This window comes from Palaemon carinicauda, chromosome 37 (genome assembly GCF_036898095.1).
Source record: "Palaemon carinicauda isolate YSFRI2023 chromosome 37, ASM3689809v2, whole genome shotgun sequence".
In the NCBI taxonomy this organism is placed as follows: Eukaryota; Metazoa; Arthropoda; class Malacostraca; order Decapoda; family Palaemonidae; genus Palaemon; species Palaemon carinicauda.
This window is the reverse complement of record NC_090761.1, coordinates 42,214,962-42,235,118: the sequence shown is the minus strand read 5'-3', so window position 1 is coordinate 42,235,118 and position 20,157 is coordinate 42,214,962. Positions and strand designations below refer to the sequence as shown.

Here is a 20,157-nt window from a genome sequence, read left to right as displayed (position 1 = left end):
GTGGAACTTTTTCAAGATATATATATATATATATATATATATATATATATATATATATATATATATATATATATATATATATATATATATGATAAATTCTGCACATTTAGACGTGTTTTTCATATTTAAATAAGCCATATATTTTGATACATTAATGTCTGTATTCTCTTACCGACCTTGGGATCAGAACCCCAGGCGGAACCACTCAAAGACCATAGCTTCTGACTGGCCGGGAATCGAACCCTGGTCCATGAAACTTGTAACAACAGTGACATAGCACTTAGCCATGAAGAAAGATAAAACTCAGTGACAATTCCTCTGTACTTATATCTGTCGATTTCAGGTTTTTTTTGTACTTAGAATTGAAATCAAACCATCACCATCGTAGCTAATTGATATGTTTGTACTTGGCATTCGATAAATGATAAATTTTGCACATTTAGATGTGTTTTTCATATTCAAATAAGCCATACGTTTTGATACATTAATGTCTGGATTCTCTTACCGACCTCAGGATCAGAGCCCCAGAATGCCAAGTACAATCATATCAATTAGCTACGATGGTGAAAAGGGGTTGATTTCAATACCAACTACAAAAAAACCTGAATTCGACAGGCATAAGAACAGAAGAATTGTCAGTGACTTTTATCTTTCTTCGTGGCTAGGTGATATGTCACTGGTGTTACAAGATTCCTGGACCGGGGTTCGATTCCTGGCCAGTCAGAAGCTGGTCAGACAGTACTACATTGGATCTTCCTTTCTTGTTACGGTTTATTTTCCATTTGCCTACACACACACACACACACACACACACACACACACACACACACACACACACACACAACGATTAGTCTGGCCTATTCTTTACACATTCTCCTCTGTCCTCACACATCTGACAACACAGATTACCAAACATTTCTTCTTTACCCAAGGGGTTACTGCACTGTAATTGTTCAGTGGTCACTTTCCTCTTGGTAAGGGTAGAAGAGACTGTTCAGCTATGGTAAGCAGCTCTTTTAGGAGAATGACACTCCAAAATCAAACCATTGTTCTCTAGTCTTGGGTAGTCCCATAGCCTTTGTACCATGGTGTTCCACTGTCTTGGGTTAGAGTCTGTTGCTTGAGGGTACACTCGGGCACACTTTTATCTCATTTCTCTTCCTCTTGTTTTGTTAAAGTTTTTAGAGATTATATAGTATATTTATGTTAATGTTACTCTTCTTAAAAACTTTATTTTTCCTTGTTTCCTTTCTTCACTGGGCTATTTTCCCTGTTGGAGCCCCTGGGCTTATAGCATCCTGCTTTTCCAACTAGGGTTATAGCTTGGCAAATAATAATAATAATAATAATAATAATAGAAAATGTTATTGTCTCTGAGTGGTTCAACCTTGGGCTCTGATCCCGAGGACGGTAAAATGTGCAGAATTTATCACTCACACACACACACACACACACACACACACACATATATATATATATATATATATATATATATATATATATATATATATATATATATATATATATATATATATATATATATTGTCAAAGGAATGATTTTGTTAACCCTGCAATTATATCACTATTACTACAAGATTCTTTTGTCACCTTCAAGATTTTAATAATAAGAAAACCCACTCCATTTTCTTTGTTCCTTCCATGAAGCAAAATATATGACCCTCTTCCAATTTCACTCGATCCCATTACACCCCAATTTATTCATTTCAGCTCTTCTAGTAACACAGCAAAATAGTCTTCCCTTGAGTGGAATGTAGCTGCCCGCCATCTTGGGTAGTTGTTCCACTCCCGCTGAGGACTGGGGTCAGGGACCGGGTTGCGATATATTGTACAAGTCTGAAATTTGGCCAGTTTTCATTAGCACCCCAGCCACTGCTGATTGATGATGATGGGAGATTTTGGTGTGATCGCAAACCCTTTCACCTCGTTAAGGTCTCGCACACACACACACACACACACACACATATATATATATATATATATATATATATATATATATATATATATATATATATATATATATATGTATACATATATATATATATATATATATATATATATATATATATATATATATATATAGGCCTATATGTATATATGTATATATGTATATATATACATATATATATATATATACATATATATATATATATATATATATATATATATATATATATATATATTCAACCAAAATATATTAGAGAATTACAGTTCAGCCTTCAAGCGGGATTTGGGCTCATATCACGAGTTACTATCTCAGCTTCACTGACCTAGCTATACGAAGAAACCCTTTCTTAATTCAGTACAACGTCTGTGTGAGCCTGTTGTTGGTTCAAGTGTTCTTTCATAGAAAACACTCATTTGCATTTTGAAAGACTCAATTCAGATATCAAGTCTCCCAAGAGGCGCATGAAGGGTAGACGACAACTTACGCTTCCGTTAATATTAATCAGAATAGCCATGACAGACTGTCCTGGACCAGTCATCAACTTATTGTTGACTTATTAATCATTCTCTATTCTTGGGTAGTGCCATAGTCTCTGTACCATGGTCATACACTGCCTTGGGTTCGAGTTTTCTTGCTTGAGGGTACACTCGGGCACACTTTTCTATCTAGTTTCTCTTTCTCTTATTTTGTTAACGTTTTTTATAGTTTAAATAGGAAATATTTATCTTAATATTGTTACTATTATTAGAATATTTTATTTTTCCTTATTTCCTTTTCTCACTGGTCTATTTTCCCTGTTCGGGCCCCTGGGCTTATAGCATCCTGCTTTTCCAACTAGGGTTGTAACTTAGCATTTGATAATAATAATAATAATCATTGAGAGCCACATGAATCCTCGACTTTCATCTCACTGATAGGTGACTGAACATTTTGGCTTTTGACTCCCATATAGCAGATGGAATTAATTCTCTCTGATAGTATGTTGCCGGACAATATTAAAACAAAATTGTTCAGATTTGCCTAGTTAATTGATTACCCTTGTATTACTTTTTAAACTACTAAGGACCATCAACATCAGTCAAGCAGAATTGTTCATTAGTAAAATAATGTATCATTGGTATTTAAAAAAAAAATCATGTATCATATTTTTCACCGGTATTTTGCTAACTTTATTTTCGTCGACTTTTCTTTTACTATTGAAATAATCTCTCTCTCTCTCTCTCTCTCTCTCTCTCTCTCTCTCTCTCTCTCTCTCTCTCTCTCTCTCTCTCTCTCTCTCTCTCTCACCTGCACTTGTAAGTGTGAGACTCTTGGTCTTGGCTATATGCGTACTTGCGTTAGTCTGTTTCCCGCCTGTGTGAATTAGGTTTCATGCTATGGCTTACGTATAAGAAAATTTGTTATGATTTAATGACCGTATGTTCATTTCTTCTCAGAGACACTTCGTTAACCTGTTGTCGACATATCGCAAAATAATTGTCGTTTGATTAACAAAAATAACAATCATCTGATGGAAAAGTTAATAGATTAACATACTGCATTGGTTAATTTCCATTGTGAAATACAGTATGCGGTCAACAGGGAGGTTGCAAGCGTTATCCTTTAGGTTTGTAATATATATTTTTTTACATATTTTCTTCAGGTCATTCTTCTAAATTTTGTCATTAAGTGCATGCCAAATTTTTATCGATAGCCTAATAACATTTATTTATGTGCTGGTTGAAGATGGAAATAAATCAACCTACCAGCCAGATATTCACTTTGGTATCATTTAGAAAACCAGCAATTTTTCCCTCGGGCTTAGTCCTATATATCCCATTTAAATTGTTTTCGGATCTTTTCCTGCATTTTGTTGGCAATTCAATACTGTACTTCCATGTGAAAGTTTTAAATCGATGCCAATATATTATTCTCTATACATTGTTATGATATTAACATTACTTTTATCTGACATTATGTAGAGGGAATTAAATAAATTGAGTAGTTATTATTATGCTTTAAAGGAAGATATTTTATCAGCGAGCTTTATCAACATCAAAAACTAATTGTATTTGATGCAGTTACAAACAAGTCATTTTTTATTTACCCAATCTCATTACTGTGAATGTTGTAAATAAAAAAGATGGAATGAGTGAGGTTGCAAATCAATCTTTTGCTGCATTTATAAATCACAATTCTTAGTAACCGCCACAAAACCTAACATAATTAGAAATTTTCATCGCACTTCAATGTCACATGACTTCTAGAAGTAGCCTTCTCCGATACAAATAATGAAAGTAATGTATAATTTTCATAATGCTTCATAAAACAGCTTTTGTATCGGCGCAAGAAGAGCATATCAATTTTCTTGATTCATGTACAGTACTGTCACAGAGAGAAGAATAGTCATGTTCGAGGATTTAGATATAAGGGGAGCGCCAACAAATAATTGATAACGACTAGAAAACAAATTATGCAACCGATGAAGTTTCTTTCGCATTTTAAGATTGTCTTATAGAGCATATGCCCCATGATCTTCCATTTTGCATTCAGTGGGAAAATAATAGAAATTATAATAGATACTATGGTAAGCAGTTCTTCTAGGAGAAGGACACTCCAAAATCAAACCATTGTTCTCATGTCTTGGGTAGTGCCATAGCCTCTGTACCATGGTCTTCCACTATCTTGAGTTAGAGTTCTCTTGCTTGAGAGTACACTCGAGCACTCTATTCTATCTTATTTCTCTATCGCTTGTTTTGTTGAAGTTTTTATAGTTTATATGAGAGATTTATCGTAATGTTACTCTTCTCAAAATATTTTATTTTACCTTGTTCCATTTTCTCACTGGGCTATTTTCCCTGTTGGAGCCCCTGGGCTTATAGAATTCTGCTTTTCCAACTAGGGTTGTAGCTTAGAAATTATTAATAATGATAATAATATAAGAATTTCGATGAATGTAAAATTCGCGCCAGGAATACAAATGGGGGCATCTAGTAATATCTATTCTCTACTGATTGTAGCTGCCTCAGCTGTTACTGTCAAACCGAACGAAAACATGACACGGTCTCTATCGGGTAAGATTATATTTTATATTTATTTCCTACGTAAATTTATCAAATAAAGTATTCATATTTTGGACGTATAGTGAAAGATTCCAGGTAACTTTCATGTAGTTTAAAGCTTTGATAGGGTAGAGATAAATGTGTTAATTAAGTTGAAAGTTATCAGGTGTTAATGTATTCGAACCACTTGTTGAATATTTGATTCAAATCTTAAAAAAAGTATTTTTAGCTTCGTGTTTTGCTGTTAAGTCTTTAAGATATTACCTTTTAATGTGGAACGCTAGGTCTAAATATACTACTAAACTAGATTCCTAGATTTAGCCTACCAACTTCCCTAGCCTTTGTAGCACTCCCTACGAACTTGCCAAGGCCGCAGTATAATCCTAGGCTTATTTGTTAGGCTTAATTTAAGGCTATGTAGGTATTATGGAGCTCCCACACATTTTAACCTGACTTAGTGAATGCTTCAATACTTAATTGGGAGATTTACTCCTACATCCCTTACTGTACATTTCCATTAACTAGCCATTTCGGTATTATTATACTGTATTACAGGGTAATGTAACCTAGGGAAAAAACTACTTTCTAATACATATAGAAAAATGTCCGTTCTCTTCAAAAATGACACTTGTTCCTGTCGGAAATGAAGTGTTTCAGAAATATATATATACCTTCATTTCAACCGCAACAACAACAAACAGTTTGGTTACTTGAAGTTAGTCGAACTTGTTGTTCTGTTTGTTTGCGGTTGAAATGTAGGTCAAATTCGTTTAAATCAAGTTATTTACTACAGGAAAACATTTATTTTCTGTTCGAAATGATACCCTGTAATATAGTAAAACTTTACCTCCATTTCTAAGGTATCTTATATCCCCCAATCTTAGAAAACCTCAGTAATTCAGTTTTTGACTAATGGATATTAGCTTTTTTGGTCTGGTGATGATATGATATTTTGGTTAACATATACAATTATTCCCTAGCAAAACTGGAATTTGAATAAAGAAATTAACGAGTGCTGGTTATTTCGGCATGAAATGAAGGAAGCAAATAATGAGATGTGATTTAAGCAACAAAAACAAGTGCCAAAATAAAAGTTTGGATCTGTTCTTGGATCTCGGACACGATTTTCGGACCTCCCACATATTGCAAATAAATTCTTCGGCATAATAAATAGAAGGTAACCAGTTAGTAAAATATATAGTTCATGTAAGTGGCATCAAATTAAAGTAACATAATTTCAAATTTTATGACTAAAACCCATATTTTAAAAGGGAGGCAATAACAAAGCACTCTAACCTTTGGTTCCCCACCTAACCTAACCTAGCAGCTGTATCCTTACCCACTTAACTACCAGGGCCATGTTATCCCTCCTGATCACCCTTAGACTGCTGTATCCTTGCCCACTTATCTACCGGGTATGGGGCGATCTCCCCTTACATGTCGTATCCTTACCCAATTATCTACCCTCTTCACACTAACTTATCCTTACCTATTCGCCTAACGGATTCTTACCTACTTACCTACCCCCTTCACACAAACGTATCCATACCTACTTAACCTAATGGACTCTTGCCTATATCCCTACCCCCTTCACACTAACAGATCCTTACCTACTTACATAACGGATCCTAACCTTCTTACCTACCCCCCTCACACTAACGTATCCTTACCTACTTAACCTAACTAATCCTTGCCTATTTCCCTACCCCCTTCACACCAACGGATCCTTACCTACTTCCCTAACGGATCCTTACCTACTTACCTACCCCCTCACACTAACGTATCCTTACCTACTTAACCTAATGGATCCTTGCCTATTTCCCTACCCCCTTCACACTAACGGATCCTTAACTACTTACCAAACGAATCCTTACCTACAATACTTGCGTACCCCCCTCACACTAATGTATCCTTACCTACTTAACCTAACAGATCCTTGCCTACTTCCTTACTCCCTTCACACTAACGGATTCTTACCTATTTACCTAACGTATCGTTACCTACTTATCTAAAGGCGGATTTACACGGCCGAACAGCTCGTCGAGCCCGGTTGTCGAACCTACTTGTAAAACGGCTAGAAGAGCTTTCAGACTGTGAATCAGACAGTACATCGAACCTTAGTGTGCCTCGTGCTAAAACAACGTCAACATGTCTCTTGGCCAGGACGATTTGATAGCCATTGCTTTAGCCGTGGCACTAAGAAGGAAAAAAAAAAATCAAAGTGGACGAAGGATTGGCTACTAAAAAGAGAGAATTTTTCACACACCAACTTGCTTGTTGCTTCAAAATTAGAGCCAGATGACTGGCGGAATTTTTTGCATATGGATGAAGACATGTACATTGATCAATTGAATCGTGTCAGCCCTTTCATTACTTACGAAGATACAATTATGAGGAAGGTCATAACTCCACATGAAAGACTGAGTGTCACTTTACGCTATTTAGCAACAGGAAGGTCACTTGATGATCTTTTTATTTAATTTTCCATAAAGCTGGATGAGCCCGATTTGCATGTATAAAATCATGTACGACTTCCTTCTCATTCTTGCTGTCATTAATGGCAGCCATTATTCATTTCTTTGATGATGATTCCTCTAGCAGGTTTGAATAACAACTGAGGTTCGATGCTCGACACCCGTTCACACCGCTCGGCAAACAATGTAGCTCCGCCCACAAAAGTCAAGATGAGCCTGACTTTCATCGAGCCGTTCGACAAGCGCGCTCGACAACCAAATAGCCCGTTTACACGCTCGAACATCAATTCAAACGCAGGGTCGTCGAACTAGGCTCGACGAGCTGTTCGCCTGTGTAAACCCTGCTTAACGTATCGTTACCTACTTACCTGCCCCCCTCACACTAATTTATCCTTACCTAACCTAACGTATCCTTACTTACTTACCTAACGGATCCTTACCTACTTACCTAACAGATCCTTACCTACTTACCTAACAGATCCTTACCTCCTTAGCTAATGGATTCTTACCTACTTACCTACCAGGGTTTGTTTTTGAGATAAAATATAGAATATTTAGTCAAAGGGAGCACGACTGACACAATATGGACAGAGTTCATCTGTGACTATACAAATGGTTTTATTGCATACAAGATGACAGATAGGGTGGTTCTGAATAAAGAAAAAATTATATATTTCAAAGTACTGTACAGTACTGAGTTTGGCTTGATAAAATTCATACAGCACTCTACAGTCAGCCCTCAATATTGGCCGGGGGGGGGGGGGGGGGGTTGGAGTTAGGTAATAGAGACGGACATGAAGATTGAGAACCTTCTTGCTGCCCTAGGTTGGGTCAGCTTACAGCCTACCAACTCACTGACCATTACCTAACCTATGGATGACTAACACACTTGATAACCCACTGTACTGTACTACACTACATACTTTTCATGTAGTTTCTATCATGGTATTTTAGTTCATACTAATTTTCAGAGGTAATTATATGTTATTATCACAGCTTTAGTACAACGTAAGACGATTCATAACACGAAAGTTATACTACACCACATTTTGTATAGTAACAATAAAACACTTTGTATCTAACAGCACCCAATGATACTGTAGAGTAAAAAAGTCACTAATATGTGATGGCTGAAATGCACCCAAAATTGAAAACAAAAGTTAAAAATGCTTTAATGAAGCACAATTATGTTAAAAGTCTTGATTTTTTAGAATGCAATAATGTCAGCTTAAATTAATCAGTCTGAGCTAATGAAATTGAATTCTGTTTTGTTTCATATACTGTACAGTATAATGCTGCAAATACTCTATTAGTTGTTCTTTATCAAGGAATGTATGAATATTCATCCTGCCACAAATGTAAAAAAATATAGAAAATAACTAAAAGACACTCAAGTTTACAAAGTTCTAACAGTAAAACCTGTGGTTCGCACACACACACACACACACACACACACACACACACACACACACACAAAATCTCTCTCTCTCTCTCTCTCTCTCTCTCTCTCTCTCTCTCTGAAATTTGTTCAATTATAATTATCTCAAGTATTGATAAGTTACGTTGTCCACAAGATTAAACAGATTATAGAGATTTTTTTTCCAAAGCAAATTCTTTTATTAAGAAATAGGAGATACTGTAGATCGAGAGGAAGAACATTTCTCGATGAAACAAACAAAATTATACTTACTGTATCTGCTTCAAAGCCAGGTGTCTATAATATTACATATAGCATTTTTTTCTACGTATAATAGGTTACTGATATAATTTTAATCATTTATTTATATCAGTACTTATCATTATCATTAGGAAATAATGAGAGCGATGTCATCTTTATGTAAACTATCATACTAGACAGTAAAATAAGGAAGGATTGCAAAAAACAATTTTCAATATTTAACTTAGCCGGTGATTATATAGCTGCAACTCTGTTGCCCGACAGACAACTCTACGGTAAAAACTCGCCAGCGATCGCTACACAGGTTGCGGGTGTGCCCAACAGCGCCATCTGTCGTCCAGATACCCAGTACTCAATGTAAACAAAGACTCAATTTTCTCTCTGTCGAGCTATCGACAAGACGTACTTACTCGCTGTTGCTAAACTGGAGTTTTTTCACAACTAATTGGTGAAGTACTTTATTCTAGTTTTGAGCTTTCGCTATGCAGGTGTTTTATCTTCATCTTAAATCTTGAACTTGTTTTGGATAGATTTAATTATGGTGACAAAGAGAGTATGGACTTTCTTTCACTTTTAAATGGCCGACCCTTCCCTTAGACGGAAGTGTGTTTAGGCTTTTAGTAATTATCTTATCACGTTATAGATTTTCCTCTATATATTTTATATCTCTCCGCCTTTATTAGGCCTCTTCGATTAACTTTCCATTTATTATAAACATATAAAAATAATTTTAATGTTTTGTTTATATAGACCTTTCCTGAGAGTAGGCGGTCCTAACTTGGAAACCGAAGTTAATCAACGTTGAGCCCTTTATATCGTAATTAGCTTTTAAAGAGCTAAGGATTTAAAACTTTTTAAATGTGATATTTTATGAAAGAATTTCTTTGATAGTCTTCGTACTGTTTTCAAAGATGAACTAACGTTTAGTTTATTTATGCTACGCAGTTGTTGACGTTCAGGACGTTCAACATGCGCTCTATCGTTACGATAGAGAGAGAGTGTATCACGGTTTCACTTTGCAGTAAGAGTAAATCGATTCTGACGTTTTGTTCATTCTTTCTTAGCTTAAATGTTTTAAATTCTATTTTTCAATATTAAACTTAGCCGGTGATCATATAAGCTGCAACTCTGTTGCTCGACAGAAAAACCTACGGTCAAAATACGCCAGCGATCGCTATGCAGGTGGGGGTGTACATCAACAGCGCCATCTGTCGAGCAGGTACTTAGTGCTCCAAGTAAACAAAGAACCAATTTTCTCTCTGTCGGGCTACCGGCAAGACCTACTAATACGCTGTTACTAACTGGATTTGTTTTCACAACTATTTGGTGAAGTACACTATTCTAGTTTTGAGCTTTCGCTATGCAGGGGTTTTATCTTCATCTCAAAACTTGAACTCGTTTTGGATAGATTTAATTATGGTGACAAAGAGAGTATGGACTCTCTTTCACTTTTAAATGGCCGACCCTTCCCTTAGACGGAAGTGTGTTTAGGTTTTTAGTAATTTTGCTTAACACGTTATAGATCTATATATTTTATATCTCTCCGCCTTTATTAGGCCTCTTCGATTAACTTTCCATTTATTATAAACATATAAAAATAAATTTTTATGTTTTGTTTATATGCGACCTTTCCTGATAGTAGGCGGTCCTAACTTGGAACCGAAGTTAATCAACGTTGAGCCCGTTATATCGTATTTAGCCTTTAAAGAATTTAAAACTTTTTAAATTTAATGTTTTATGAAAGAATTTCTTTGATAGTCTTCGTACTGTTTTCAAAGATGAACTAACGTTTAGTTTTTTAGACTACGCAGTTGTTGACGTTCAGGACGTTCAACATGCGCTCTATCGTTACGATAGAGAGAGAGTGTATCACGGTTTCACTTTGCAGTAAGAGTAAATCGATTCTGACGTTTCGTTCATTCTTTCTTAGCTTAAATGTTTTAAATTCTAATTTAAAGGAACTTTTTATTTGGAAAACCTTTCAGTTTTTTCCTTTAGTCAAATAACATGTTTTTTTGACGATAGATAATTGGGCTCTTCTCTTAGGTGCGAAATCAAGAGAGAAAGAGAGAGAGAGATAGAGACGGAGGGAGAGAGAGGAGAAAAAAACGTTCCGTTCAAGCGGGTAACGTTGTTCTCGTGTTACTCTCCTCCCTAGTCGCTGTACGGGGAAGAAGGTAAAACGTTTCTGGGGTTTTATTCTTGTCCCCAGGCTATGTGCGGTGAGAGATTGTAAACGTAGTTTATTTGAACTAGTGTTTAGTCTCTTTCCCAGCCACTGAATTCTTTATCTTTATATATGTTTTCTGTTTTTTGCTAGTATTAATGAGCTGCATTATACGACTGTTTTCGCAATTACTACCTTTTAATGAAGGGTAGAATTGCGTGTTTCAGGTAGAAATCAGTAAAAGTTTCGATTTCAGTGAAATAAGTGCAAAACAGAAAATCGAAGTGATAAAGTGATATGCGCAAAGTGTTACAGTGTTGCGTCCGAGGGTTCGTCTGTTCGTGCCTGTCGTTCACCTAGTCCGGGACCTCTTGCAAGCTCCCAAGCCCAGGGGAGAAGTAATGTCGAACGACTTATGGGTTCGTCAGGCCTTGATCAACGAACAGACGTTTCCCTCCGTGGTTTCGGGCGTATCTACCCAAGATCGCCCCACCCACACAAAGACGAGAGAGCCCATTTATTTCTCGTCTGCGGAAGAGGTTTCTCGTAAGAAACCATGGACCAAGGTCTCGCAGCTTATTAAGCGCAAGTCGGTCCCTTCCGCGCAAGTCCAACGGCCCAGTTGTAGCCACTGGGTCAGTTCGGACTCGCTGCAGTCTTCCGACGACTGCTCACCTCCTAAGAGAGGCAAAGCGGTACCGCATCAGGCAGTCACACCGTCTGTTGCCGCACCTGCTCCTGTAGACCCTAAGTGGTCTTTGCTGCAGACCATGCAGTCTCAGTTAACGTCATTGATGCGGGACTTTCGTGCGGAGAAGGTTGACACTGCACCAACCTCTAGCCTACAACCAACACGGTTGTGCGTCCTGTGGATGCTGAGGCGACCTTCTGCCGCACTCCAGCTGAGAGAGTCCCGCCACCCATGCGTTCCAGTGTACCCTGCCAGCCGCATGTTGACGTTCAGTAACGCACGGAACCTTCCGTTGACGTTCGCGAGGTACAACAACAGTCTAAGTTGTTTTGTTTTGACTGCTCAGTATAGACAGTCAAAGCAGTCTCGAGTGAACACTGTATGTCCTCACGCACCTGTTGTGGTTGACAGTTCAGTTGTTGACAGTTCACAGACTGTCAAGCAGTTACATGACGTTGCCTTCTGGTCTGCTACTAATGCACCAGTGCTGTATGTCCTCACGCACCTGTTGTGGTTGACAGTTCAGTTGTTGACAGTTCACAGACTGTCAAGCAGTTACATGACGTTGCCTCCTGGTCTGCTACTAATGCACCAGTGAGAGACTCACTGAGATAACCTAGCTTTTATCGGACAAGGTTCCTGTAGATGAGAAAGTGCTGTTCTCCCTCCTACTGATATTCCCTTGAGGACTCTGTCATTTGGAGAGGAGCCTTAAGCTGCTTAGCCTCCTATGGACTTTAATTAAATCATGATGATTTTTTAAGGATCTTCGTCCGGATCTTGTAACTGCTGCTCCTCGTTCGCCTAAACGTCAGAACTTACACTAGGCCTAGCTACTTCGAAGCCGTTGTTTTTAAGCTAGTGCTCTCTCGCTCTCCTAGAGAGCGTTACGTTGGCTAGGCGACTGGTTTTTGCACCAGGAGGAGTTTTAGGGATACAGCCTTTGATTTCCCTTCTTTTAAACTGGCTTATAGAGCGAGAGTCTGATAGGACACGAGAGAAGTTCTCGGCTTGGGAGTTCATGCCTCTGCCCAGATAGACTTCTCAATTCTGGTAGACTCGCCCTGGCGCCTAGCCAGGAGACGCTCCAAGTTGTTTACAGAGTCAACTTCTCAACTTTTGTCGAGCCTTTGAAGTTTTGCTGTACTTTTATGTCACATATAACAAGGCTTTCAGGGATGGTAAATGGTTCCGCCTCAGTCGCTAACCCCGTCTGTTGCCACACCTGCTCCCGTAGACCCTAAATGGGCTTTGCTGCAAGACATGCAGTCCAAGCTTGCGTCCTTGATAGAGGACTTAAATGCGGAGAAGAACCTTCTGGCCAACAACCTTCCAACCGGTTGGTTGTGCGCCCTGTTGACGCTGAGGTAACCTATTTGCGTCTGCCAGTTGAGGTGGTTCCTCCTTCTGGCCAACAACCTTCCAACCGGTCGGTTGTGCGCCCTGTTGACGCTGAGGTAACCTACTCGCGTCTGCCAGTTGAGGTGGTTCCTCCACCGATGCGACCCAGTGTGGGTTGCCAGTCGCACGTTGACGTTAAGCGACGCTCGGAGGTGGTTGTTGACGTTCAGGACGTTCAACAACCAGCAGAGGTGACTTGTTGTGACGCAGTGCGTCAACCTCAGCAACCCGGTAGGGTGTTGACTGCACAACCCAGACAGTCTAGACAGTTTCGGGTTGACGCTGTACTTCCTCGCGCACCCATGGTTGTTGACAGTTCACAGACTGTGCAGCAGTGCCATGATATTGCGTCTGGCTCCGTCACGCATCCACCAGTGCGACCGGATTCAGCGAGTCAGACGTTGCCCACTCCGTTGCCGTTTCCCCATCAGTTTCGGATGAGGAACCCTCTGATGAGGATGTTGCTGAACAAGACGATCAGCCCCCAGCCCTGCTATCCATCCAGAAGATGCTGAAGAAGGAACGCTGCCCAGTCAGGCTGTGGATGAGTCTGGTAGGGACACTGTCATCCGTGGATCAATTTGTGTCACTAGGAAGACTACACCTCCGTCCTCTTCTATACCATCTAGCTTTTCACTGGAAAAAGGACAAGACGCTAGAAGCGGTCTCGATCCCGGTTTCCGGAAAGATAAAGTCTTGTCTGACTTGGTGAAAGGACTATATCAACCTTAGAGAGGGTCTTCCCCTGACTGTTCAGACTCCCAACCACGTTCTCTTCTCGGACGCATCGGACGTAGGCTGGGGTGCGACATTAGACGGTAGGGAATGCTCGGGATTATGGAACTCGAGTCAAAGGACAATGCATTTCAACTGCAAGGAGCTACTGGCAGTACGTCTGACCTGGAAAAGCTTCAGGTCTCTCCTTCAAGGCAAAGTGGTGGAGGTGAACTCGGACAACACCACGGCTTTTGCGTACATCTCCAAGCAAGGAGGGACCTACTCTCTGACATTGTACGAGATCGCAAGGGACCTCCTCACCTGGTCAAAAGGTCTAGACATATCACTAGTAACGAGGTTCATACAAGGCAACTTGAATGTCATGGCAGATTGTCTCATTCTGAAGGGACTAATAATTCCAACAGAATGGACCCTCCACAAGGATGTATGCAAGAGACTTTGGGCCACCTGGGGCCAGCCAACCATAGATCTCTTCGCAACCTCGATGACCAAGAGGCTCCCAATATTTTGCTCACCAATCCCGGACCCAGCAGCAGTTCATATAGATGCCTTTCTACTAGATTGGTCACATCTAGATCTATATGCATTCCCTCCGTTCAAGATTGTCAACAAGGTACTGCAGAAGTTCGCCTCTCACGAAGGGACAAGGTTGACGCTAGTTGCTTCCCTCTGGCCCGCGAGAGAATGGCTCACCGAGGTACTTCGATGGCTAGTAGACGTTCCCAGAACACTTCCCCTAAGGGTGGACCTTCTACGTCAGCCACGCGTAAAGAAGGTACACCAAGGCCTCCACGCTCTTCGTCTGACTGCCTTCAGACTATCGAAAGACTCTCGAGAGCTAGAGGCTTTTCGAAGGAGGAAGCCAGAGCGATTGCTAGAGCAAGGAGAACATCCACCCTTAGAGTCTACCAATCGAAGTGGGAAATCTTCCGAAACTGGTGCAAGTCAGTATCCGTATCCTCGACCAGTACCTCTGTAACTCAAATAGCTGACTTTCTCTTATATCTGAGGAAAGAACGATCTCTTTCAGCTCCCACTATCAAGGGTTACAGAAGCATGTTGGCATCAGTCTTCCGTCACAGAGGCTTAGATCTTTCCAACAATAAAGATCTACAGGACCTCCTTAAGTCTTTTGAGACCACGAAGGAGCGTCGTTTGGTTACACCTGGTTGGAATTTAGACGTGGTACTAAGATTCCTTATGTCAGACAGGTTCGAACCGCTACAATCAGCCTCCCTGAAAGATCTCACCTTAAAGACTCTTTTCCTGATATGCTTAGCCACAGCTAAAAGAGTCAGTGAGATTCATGCCTTCAGCAAGAACATCGGATTCTCATCCGAAACGGCTACATGTTCTACAACTTGGTTTTCTAGCCAAACACGAGCTGCCTTCTCGGCCTTGACCAATATCGTTCGATATTCCAAACTTATCGTATGGTTGGAAATGAACTAGAAAGAGTCTTATGTCCTGTAAGAGCTCTTAAGTTCTATTTAAAAACCTTTACGAGGCCCGTCTGAAGCTTTATGGTGTTCAGTTAAGAATACATCTTTGCCTATGTCAAAGAATACTTTATCCTATTTTATCAGACTGTTAATACGAGAAGCTCATTCCCATCTGAATGAGGAATACCAAGCTTTGCTGAAGGTAAGGACACACGAAGTTAGAGCTGTCGCAACTTCCGTGGCCTTTAAACAAAATAGATCTCTGCAAAGTATAATCGACGCAACCTATTGGAAAAGCAAATCAGTGTTCGCGTCTTTTTATCTTAAGAATGTCCAGTCTCTTTACGAGAACTGCTACACTCTGGGACCATTCGTAGCAACGAGTGCAGTAGTGGGTGAGGGCTCAACCCCTACAATTCCCTAATTCCATAACCTTTTTAATCTTTCTCTTGAAATGTTTTATTATTGTTTTTGGGTTGTCCGGAAGGCTAAGAAGCCTTTCGCATCCTACTTGATTTGGCGGGTGGTCAAAGTCATTTCTTGAGAAGCGCCTAGATTAGAGGTTTTGATGAGGTCCTGTTGTATGGGTTGCAACCCTTGATACTTCAGATCCTAGGGGTCGCTCAGCATCCTAAGAGGATCGCGAGGCTCCGTAAGGAAGACGTACTCAAAAAGGCAGAGTAATTGTTCAAGTCGACTTCCTTACCAGGTACTTATTTATTTTATGTTTGTTATTTTGAATAACTGCTAAAATGAAATACAAAATACTTAGCTCATAATAATGTAAACATGTAATGCTGGTCTCTACCCACCCCCCTGGGTGTGAATCAGCTTATATGATCACCGGCTAAGTTTAATATTGAAAAATGTTATTTTTCAATATTAAACTTACCCGATAATCATGTAGCTGTCAACTCCGTTGCCCGACAGAATTCTATGGAGGGATACGCCAGCTATCACAATACTAGAAGGGGGTGTATTTACCAGCGCCACCTGTGGCCAGGTACTCAAGTACTTCTTGTTGACACCTCCTCAATTATTCCTCTGTCGTGCTTCCGGCAAGACGTTCTGGGATACGCTTATGTTCTTGGAGTATTTTCACGACTTTGGTGAAGTATTTCTCTTTGATTTCGGCTGTCGCTTTACTGGAAACTTCTATATTAGCTTAGTTAGCTTTTGGAATTAATTTGATTAATTATGGTGACGAAGAGAGTATGAACTCTCGTTCACCTTTCAATGGCCAACCCTTCCCTTAGACGGAAGTGTTGGTGTCTAAGAGAGTATAGACTCTCTTTCTTAATTTTGCTTAACAAAAGTTATAGATTTATTTTATATCTCTCCGCCTCTTATAGGCCTCTTCGATTAACTTCCTTTTATTATAAACTTATTAAAATTAATTTTTATATTTGTTTATATTCGACCTTCCTAATAGTAGGCGGTCTTTTCTTGGTACCGAAGTTAATTAACATTGAGCCCGTCATTTCGGTTTTACCTGTTAACATATTATGCTATTTCCGCCACAGAGTTTGAAAGAATTTCTTTGATAGTCTCGTACTGTTTTCAAAGTTGAACTAACGTTTTGTTTTGTCTCTGCAGTTGTTGACGTTCAGAACGTTCAACTTGCACTCTATCGTTACGATAGAGAAAGAATGTTCACGGTTTCACGTTGCAGTAAGAGTAACCGTGTCTAGCGTTTTGTTCATTCTTTCTTAACTTAATGGTTTTGATCCTAATAAAGGAACTTTTCATTTTGGGAAATATTTCAGTTTTTTCCTTTAACAATAATATGTTTTAACGATATATATGATTGGGCTCTTCTCTCAGGTTCTAAGTCAAGAGAGAGAGAGAGAGAGAGAGAGATAGAGACGGAGGGAGAAAGAGGAGAATAAACGTTTCATTCAAGCCTGCCAGGCGTACGAGTAACGTCGTTATCGTTTTTGCTCTTCTCCCTAGTCTCTTTAGGGGAAGAAACTAAACGTTTCTAGAGTGATCTAGTGTTTAGTCTCTTTCCAGCCACTGAATTATCTTTCATTAGATTTTTCTGTTACATTGTAATTCTGTTTTCGCAATTACTAACTTTTGAGAAAGGATAGAATTGCGTGTTTCAGGTACAATCCACTTAAAGTTTCGAGTTCAGTGAAATAAGTGCAAACAGAAATCAAAGTGATAAGTGATTAGCGCAAAGTATGTCAGTGTTGTGCGTGAGGGTACTTCTGTGCGCGCCAGTCGTCCTCCCAGTCCGGGACCTCTTGCAAGCTCCCAAGACCAGGGGAGAAGCAATGTCGAAGGGCATAAGGGTTCAGCAGGCCTTGATCGGCGCACAGAAGTATCCTCGGTGGTTGTGGGCGTGTCTTACCGAGACCGTCACTCCCACCCGCAGACGATTGAGCCCTTATTTTGCTCGTCTGCAGAAGAGATTTAGGGGAGAAAATAAAGGCAGAGTAACGCTGGTCTCAGGTCTCAAGACCTCTTAAACGTAAAGTCCAGACCTATGCCAGACGTACGAAGTTAAAGTTCAAAAACCCGGATGACAGTCATTGGGTTAGCTCTGACTCTCCTCAGTCATCAGTTGAATGCACTCCGCCTAAGAGGAGTAAGGTTCTGCCGCAACAGATCTCTGCTGTTAAGGCTTTACCTCAACAGACCTTAGTGTCTGCCGACCCCAAGTTGACTCTACTGCAGTCCATACAGTCACAACTTTCGGTCTTGATGCGTGAGTGTCGGGCTGAGAGTGTTGCGCCTCCGCCTACACTCCCTCCGCCTACGCTCGCTCCGCCTGATCGCAGTACCACCTGCCAGGCGTACGATGTTGTGGACTCTACTACAGTCCATGCAAGCACAGCTTTCGGACTTGATGCGTGAGTGTCGGGCTGAGAGTGTTGCGCCTCCGCCTCCGCCTACACTCCCTCCGCCCACGCTCGCTCCGCCTGATCACAGTACCACCTGCCAGGCGTACGATGTTGTGGACTCTACTACAGTCCATGCAAGCACAGCTTTCGGACTTGATGCGTGAGTGTCGGGCTGAGAGTGTTGCGCCTCCGCCTCCGCCTACACTCCCTCCGCCCACGCTCGCTCCGCCTGATCGCAGTACCACCTGCCAGGCGTACGATGTTGAGCCACGTGCTGAGTTTGCTGTTCCCAGTGGTGTTCAGCCTCCGCCTTCCTTAAGGCAACCTTTACAATGGGATCAGGAGGATTATACCTCTCTTCCTCCGCCTCCACTTGCTGCTCCACCAGTGATGCAACACTCGGTTGAGGTACAACAACCTCTCCCGTCCATGAGTCAGTCTCCTCAGCTCTCGCTGCAGCGAGCTCAACCCTCCACAAGGCAAGCACCACAACACCTTAGCCTTGCGCCTCAGGAGCCTCAGCTTGCGAGACATTTACCTTGTTCTGCGCAGCCTCTTCCTCATCGCGCTCCGCTCACACCACAGGAACTGGAACTTGCTACTCCGCTTCCGCCAACCGCTCAGCAAGCGCAACCCTTGGGTTCAACCACTCATGCTAGGAGTCAGCCCCCTCCACCCATGCGCCTTCCTTCTGCTTGTCTTTTATTCAGCCTTTGCAGACTGAGCCTCAGGTGTTCCCTCAACAGAGTCTTGAAGAGGAAACCACAACTATTGTTGTTCCAGCTCGTTCTGACTCTGCTGTTCAGCTTACCTTACCTCCATTTTCAAACCATATGATAATGGAGGTTATTTGTATTACTTATAAAAATATATTTGTATTCCTTGCAATATATTTTTAACAAGATCGCAAATATGGCAAAAATATGAATCATGAGTTATGAATGTAAGGTAAATATTATGTTGATATTAAAACCCCATGCAAGCATGCATAAAGCACTCTAGCACTGGTCATGGAATTTCTGAGAAATGTTAAACCCCATGCACACGCTCTGCTTTCCTTACAGCAGGCTCTGCTTACTACATGCTCTGCATTCAGCATGCTCTGCATACAACATGCTCTACATACAGCATGCTCTGCATACAGCATACTCTGCATACATCATGCTCTGCATACCTTACCGCATGCTTCTCAGTCACACATCTTTGGTTGTTGCCAACTCACTAGACTGTCAAGCAGTTTCATAACGTTGCCTTCTAGTCTGCTGCTTTTGCACCAGTGAACCCTCACTGAGAGAACTTAGCTTTTCTAGGATATGGTCCCTGTAGATGAGAAAGTTCTTTTCTCCCTCCTTCTGATATTCCCTTGAGGACTCTGTCATTTGGAGGGAGCCTTTAGCTGCATAACCTCTTATGGACTTTTATTAAGCATAACATGCTTCCAGGGAAGGTAATGGTTCCACTTCTGTCGCTAATCCCGTCTGTTACCACACCTGCTCCCATAGACCTTGAGCTGTGTTGCATGACATGCAGTCCAGGCTTAGTCCTTGTTAGAGGATTTTTTGTTTACGGAGTCAATGTGTCACGGGGAAGACGTTCAACAACCAACAGAAGAGACTTGTTGTGACGCAGTGCGGCAACCTCAGCAACCCGATAAGGAGTTGTCTGTACGACCCAGACAGTCTAGACAGATTCGGGTTGTCACTGTACTTC

The 20,157-nt window shown here is 40.7% G+C and overlaps 1 protein-coding gene across 2 annotated transcripts in view; it reads left to right on the top strand.

The window, feature by feature from the left end:
* The first annotated feature begins 4,904 nt into the window (after positions 1-4,904).
* Positions 4,905-20,157, top strand: part of LOC137629596 (mitochondrial fission regulator 2-like) — a 90,617-nt gene continuing 75,364 nt past the window's right edge. Inside the window, exon 1 of one of the 2 annotated variants that reach the window (XM_068361053.1) lies at positions 4,905-5,019. Coding sequence is in view for 1 of the 2 variants with exons in the window: in XM_068361052.1 (XP_068217153.1) it covers positions 6,212-6,213 (2 nt within the window). In the remaining variant the exon portion in view is untranslated. Of the gene's footprint in view, positions 5,020-6,073; positions 6,214-20,157 lie in introns of those variants that run through there. The other variant, XM_068361052.1, reaches the window with a different exon arrangement.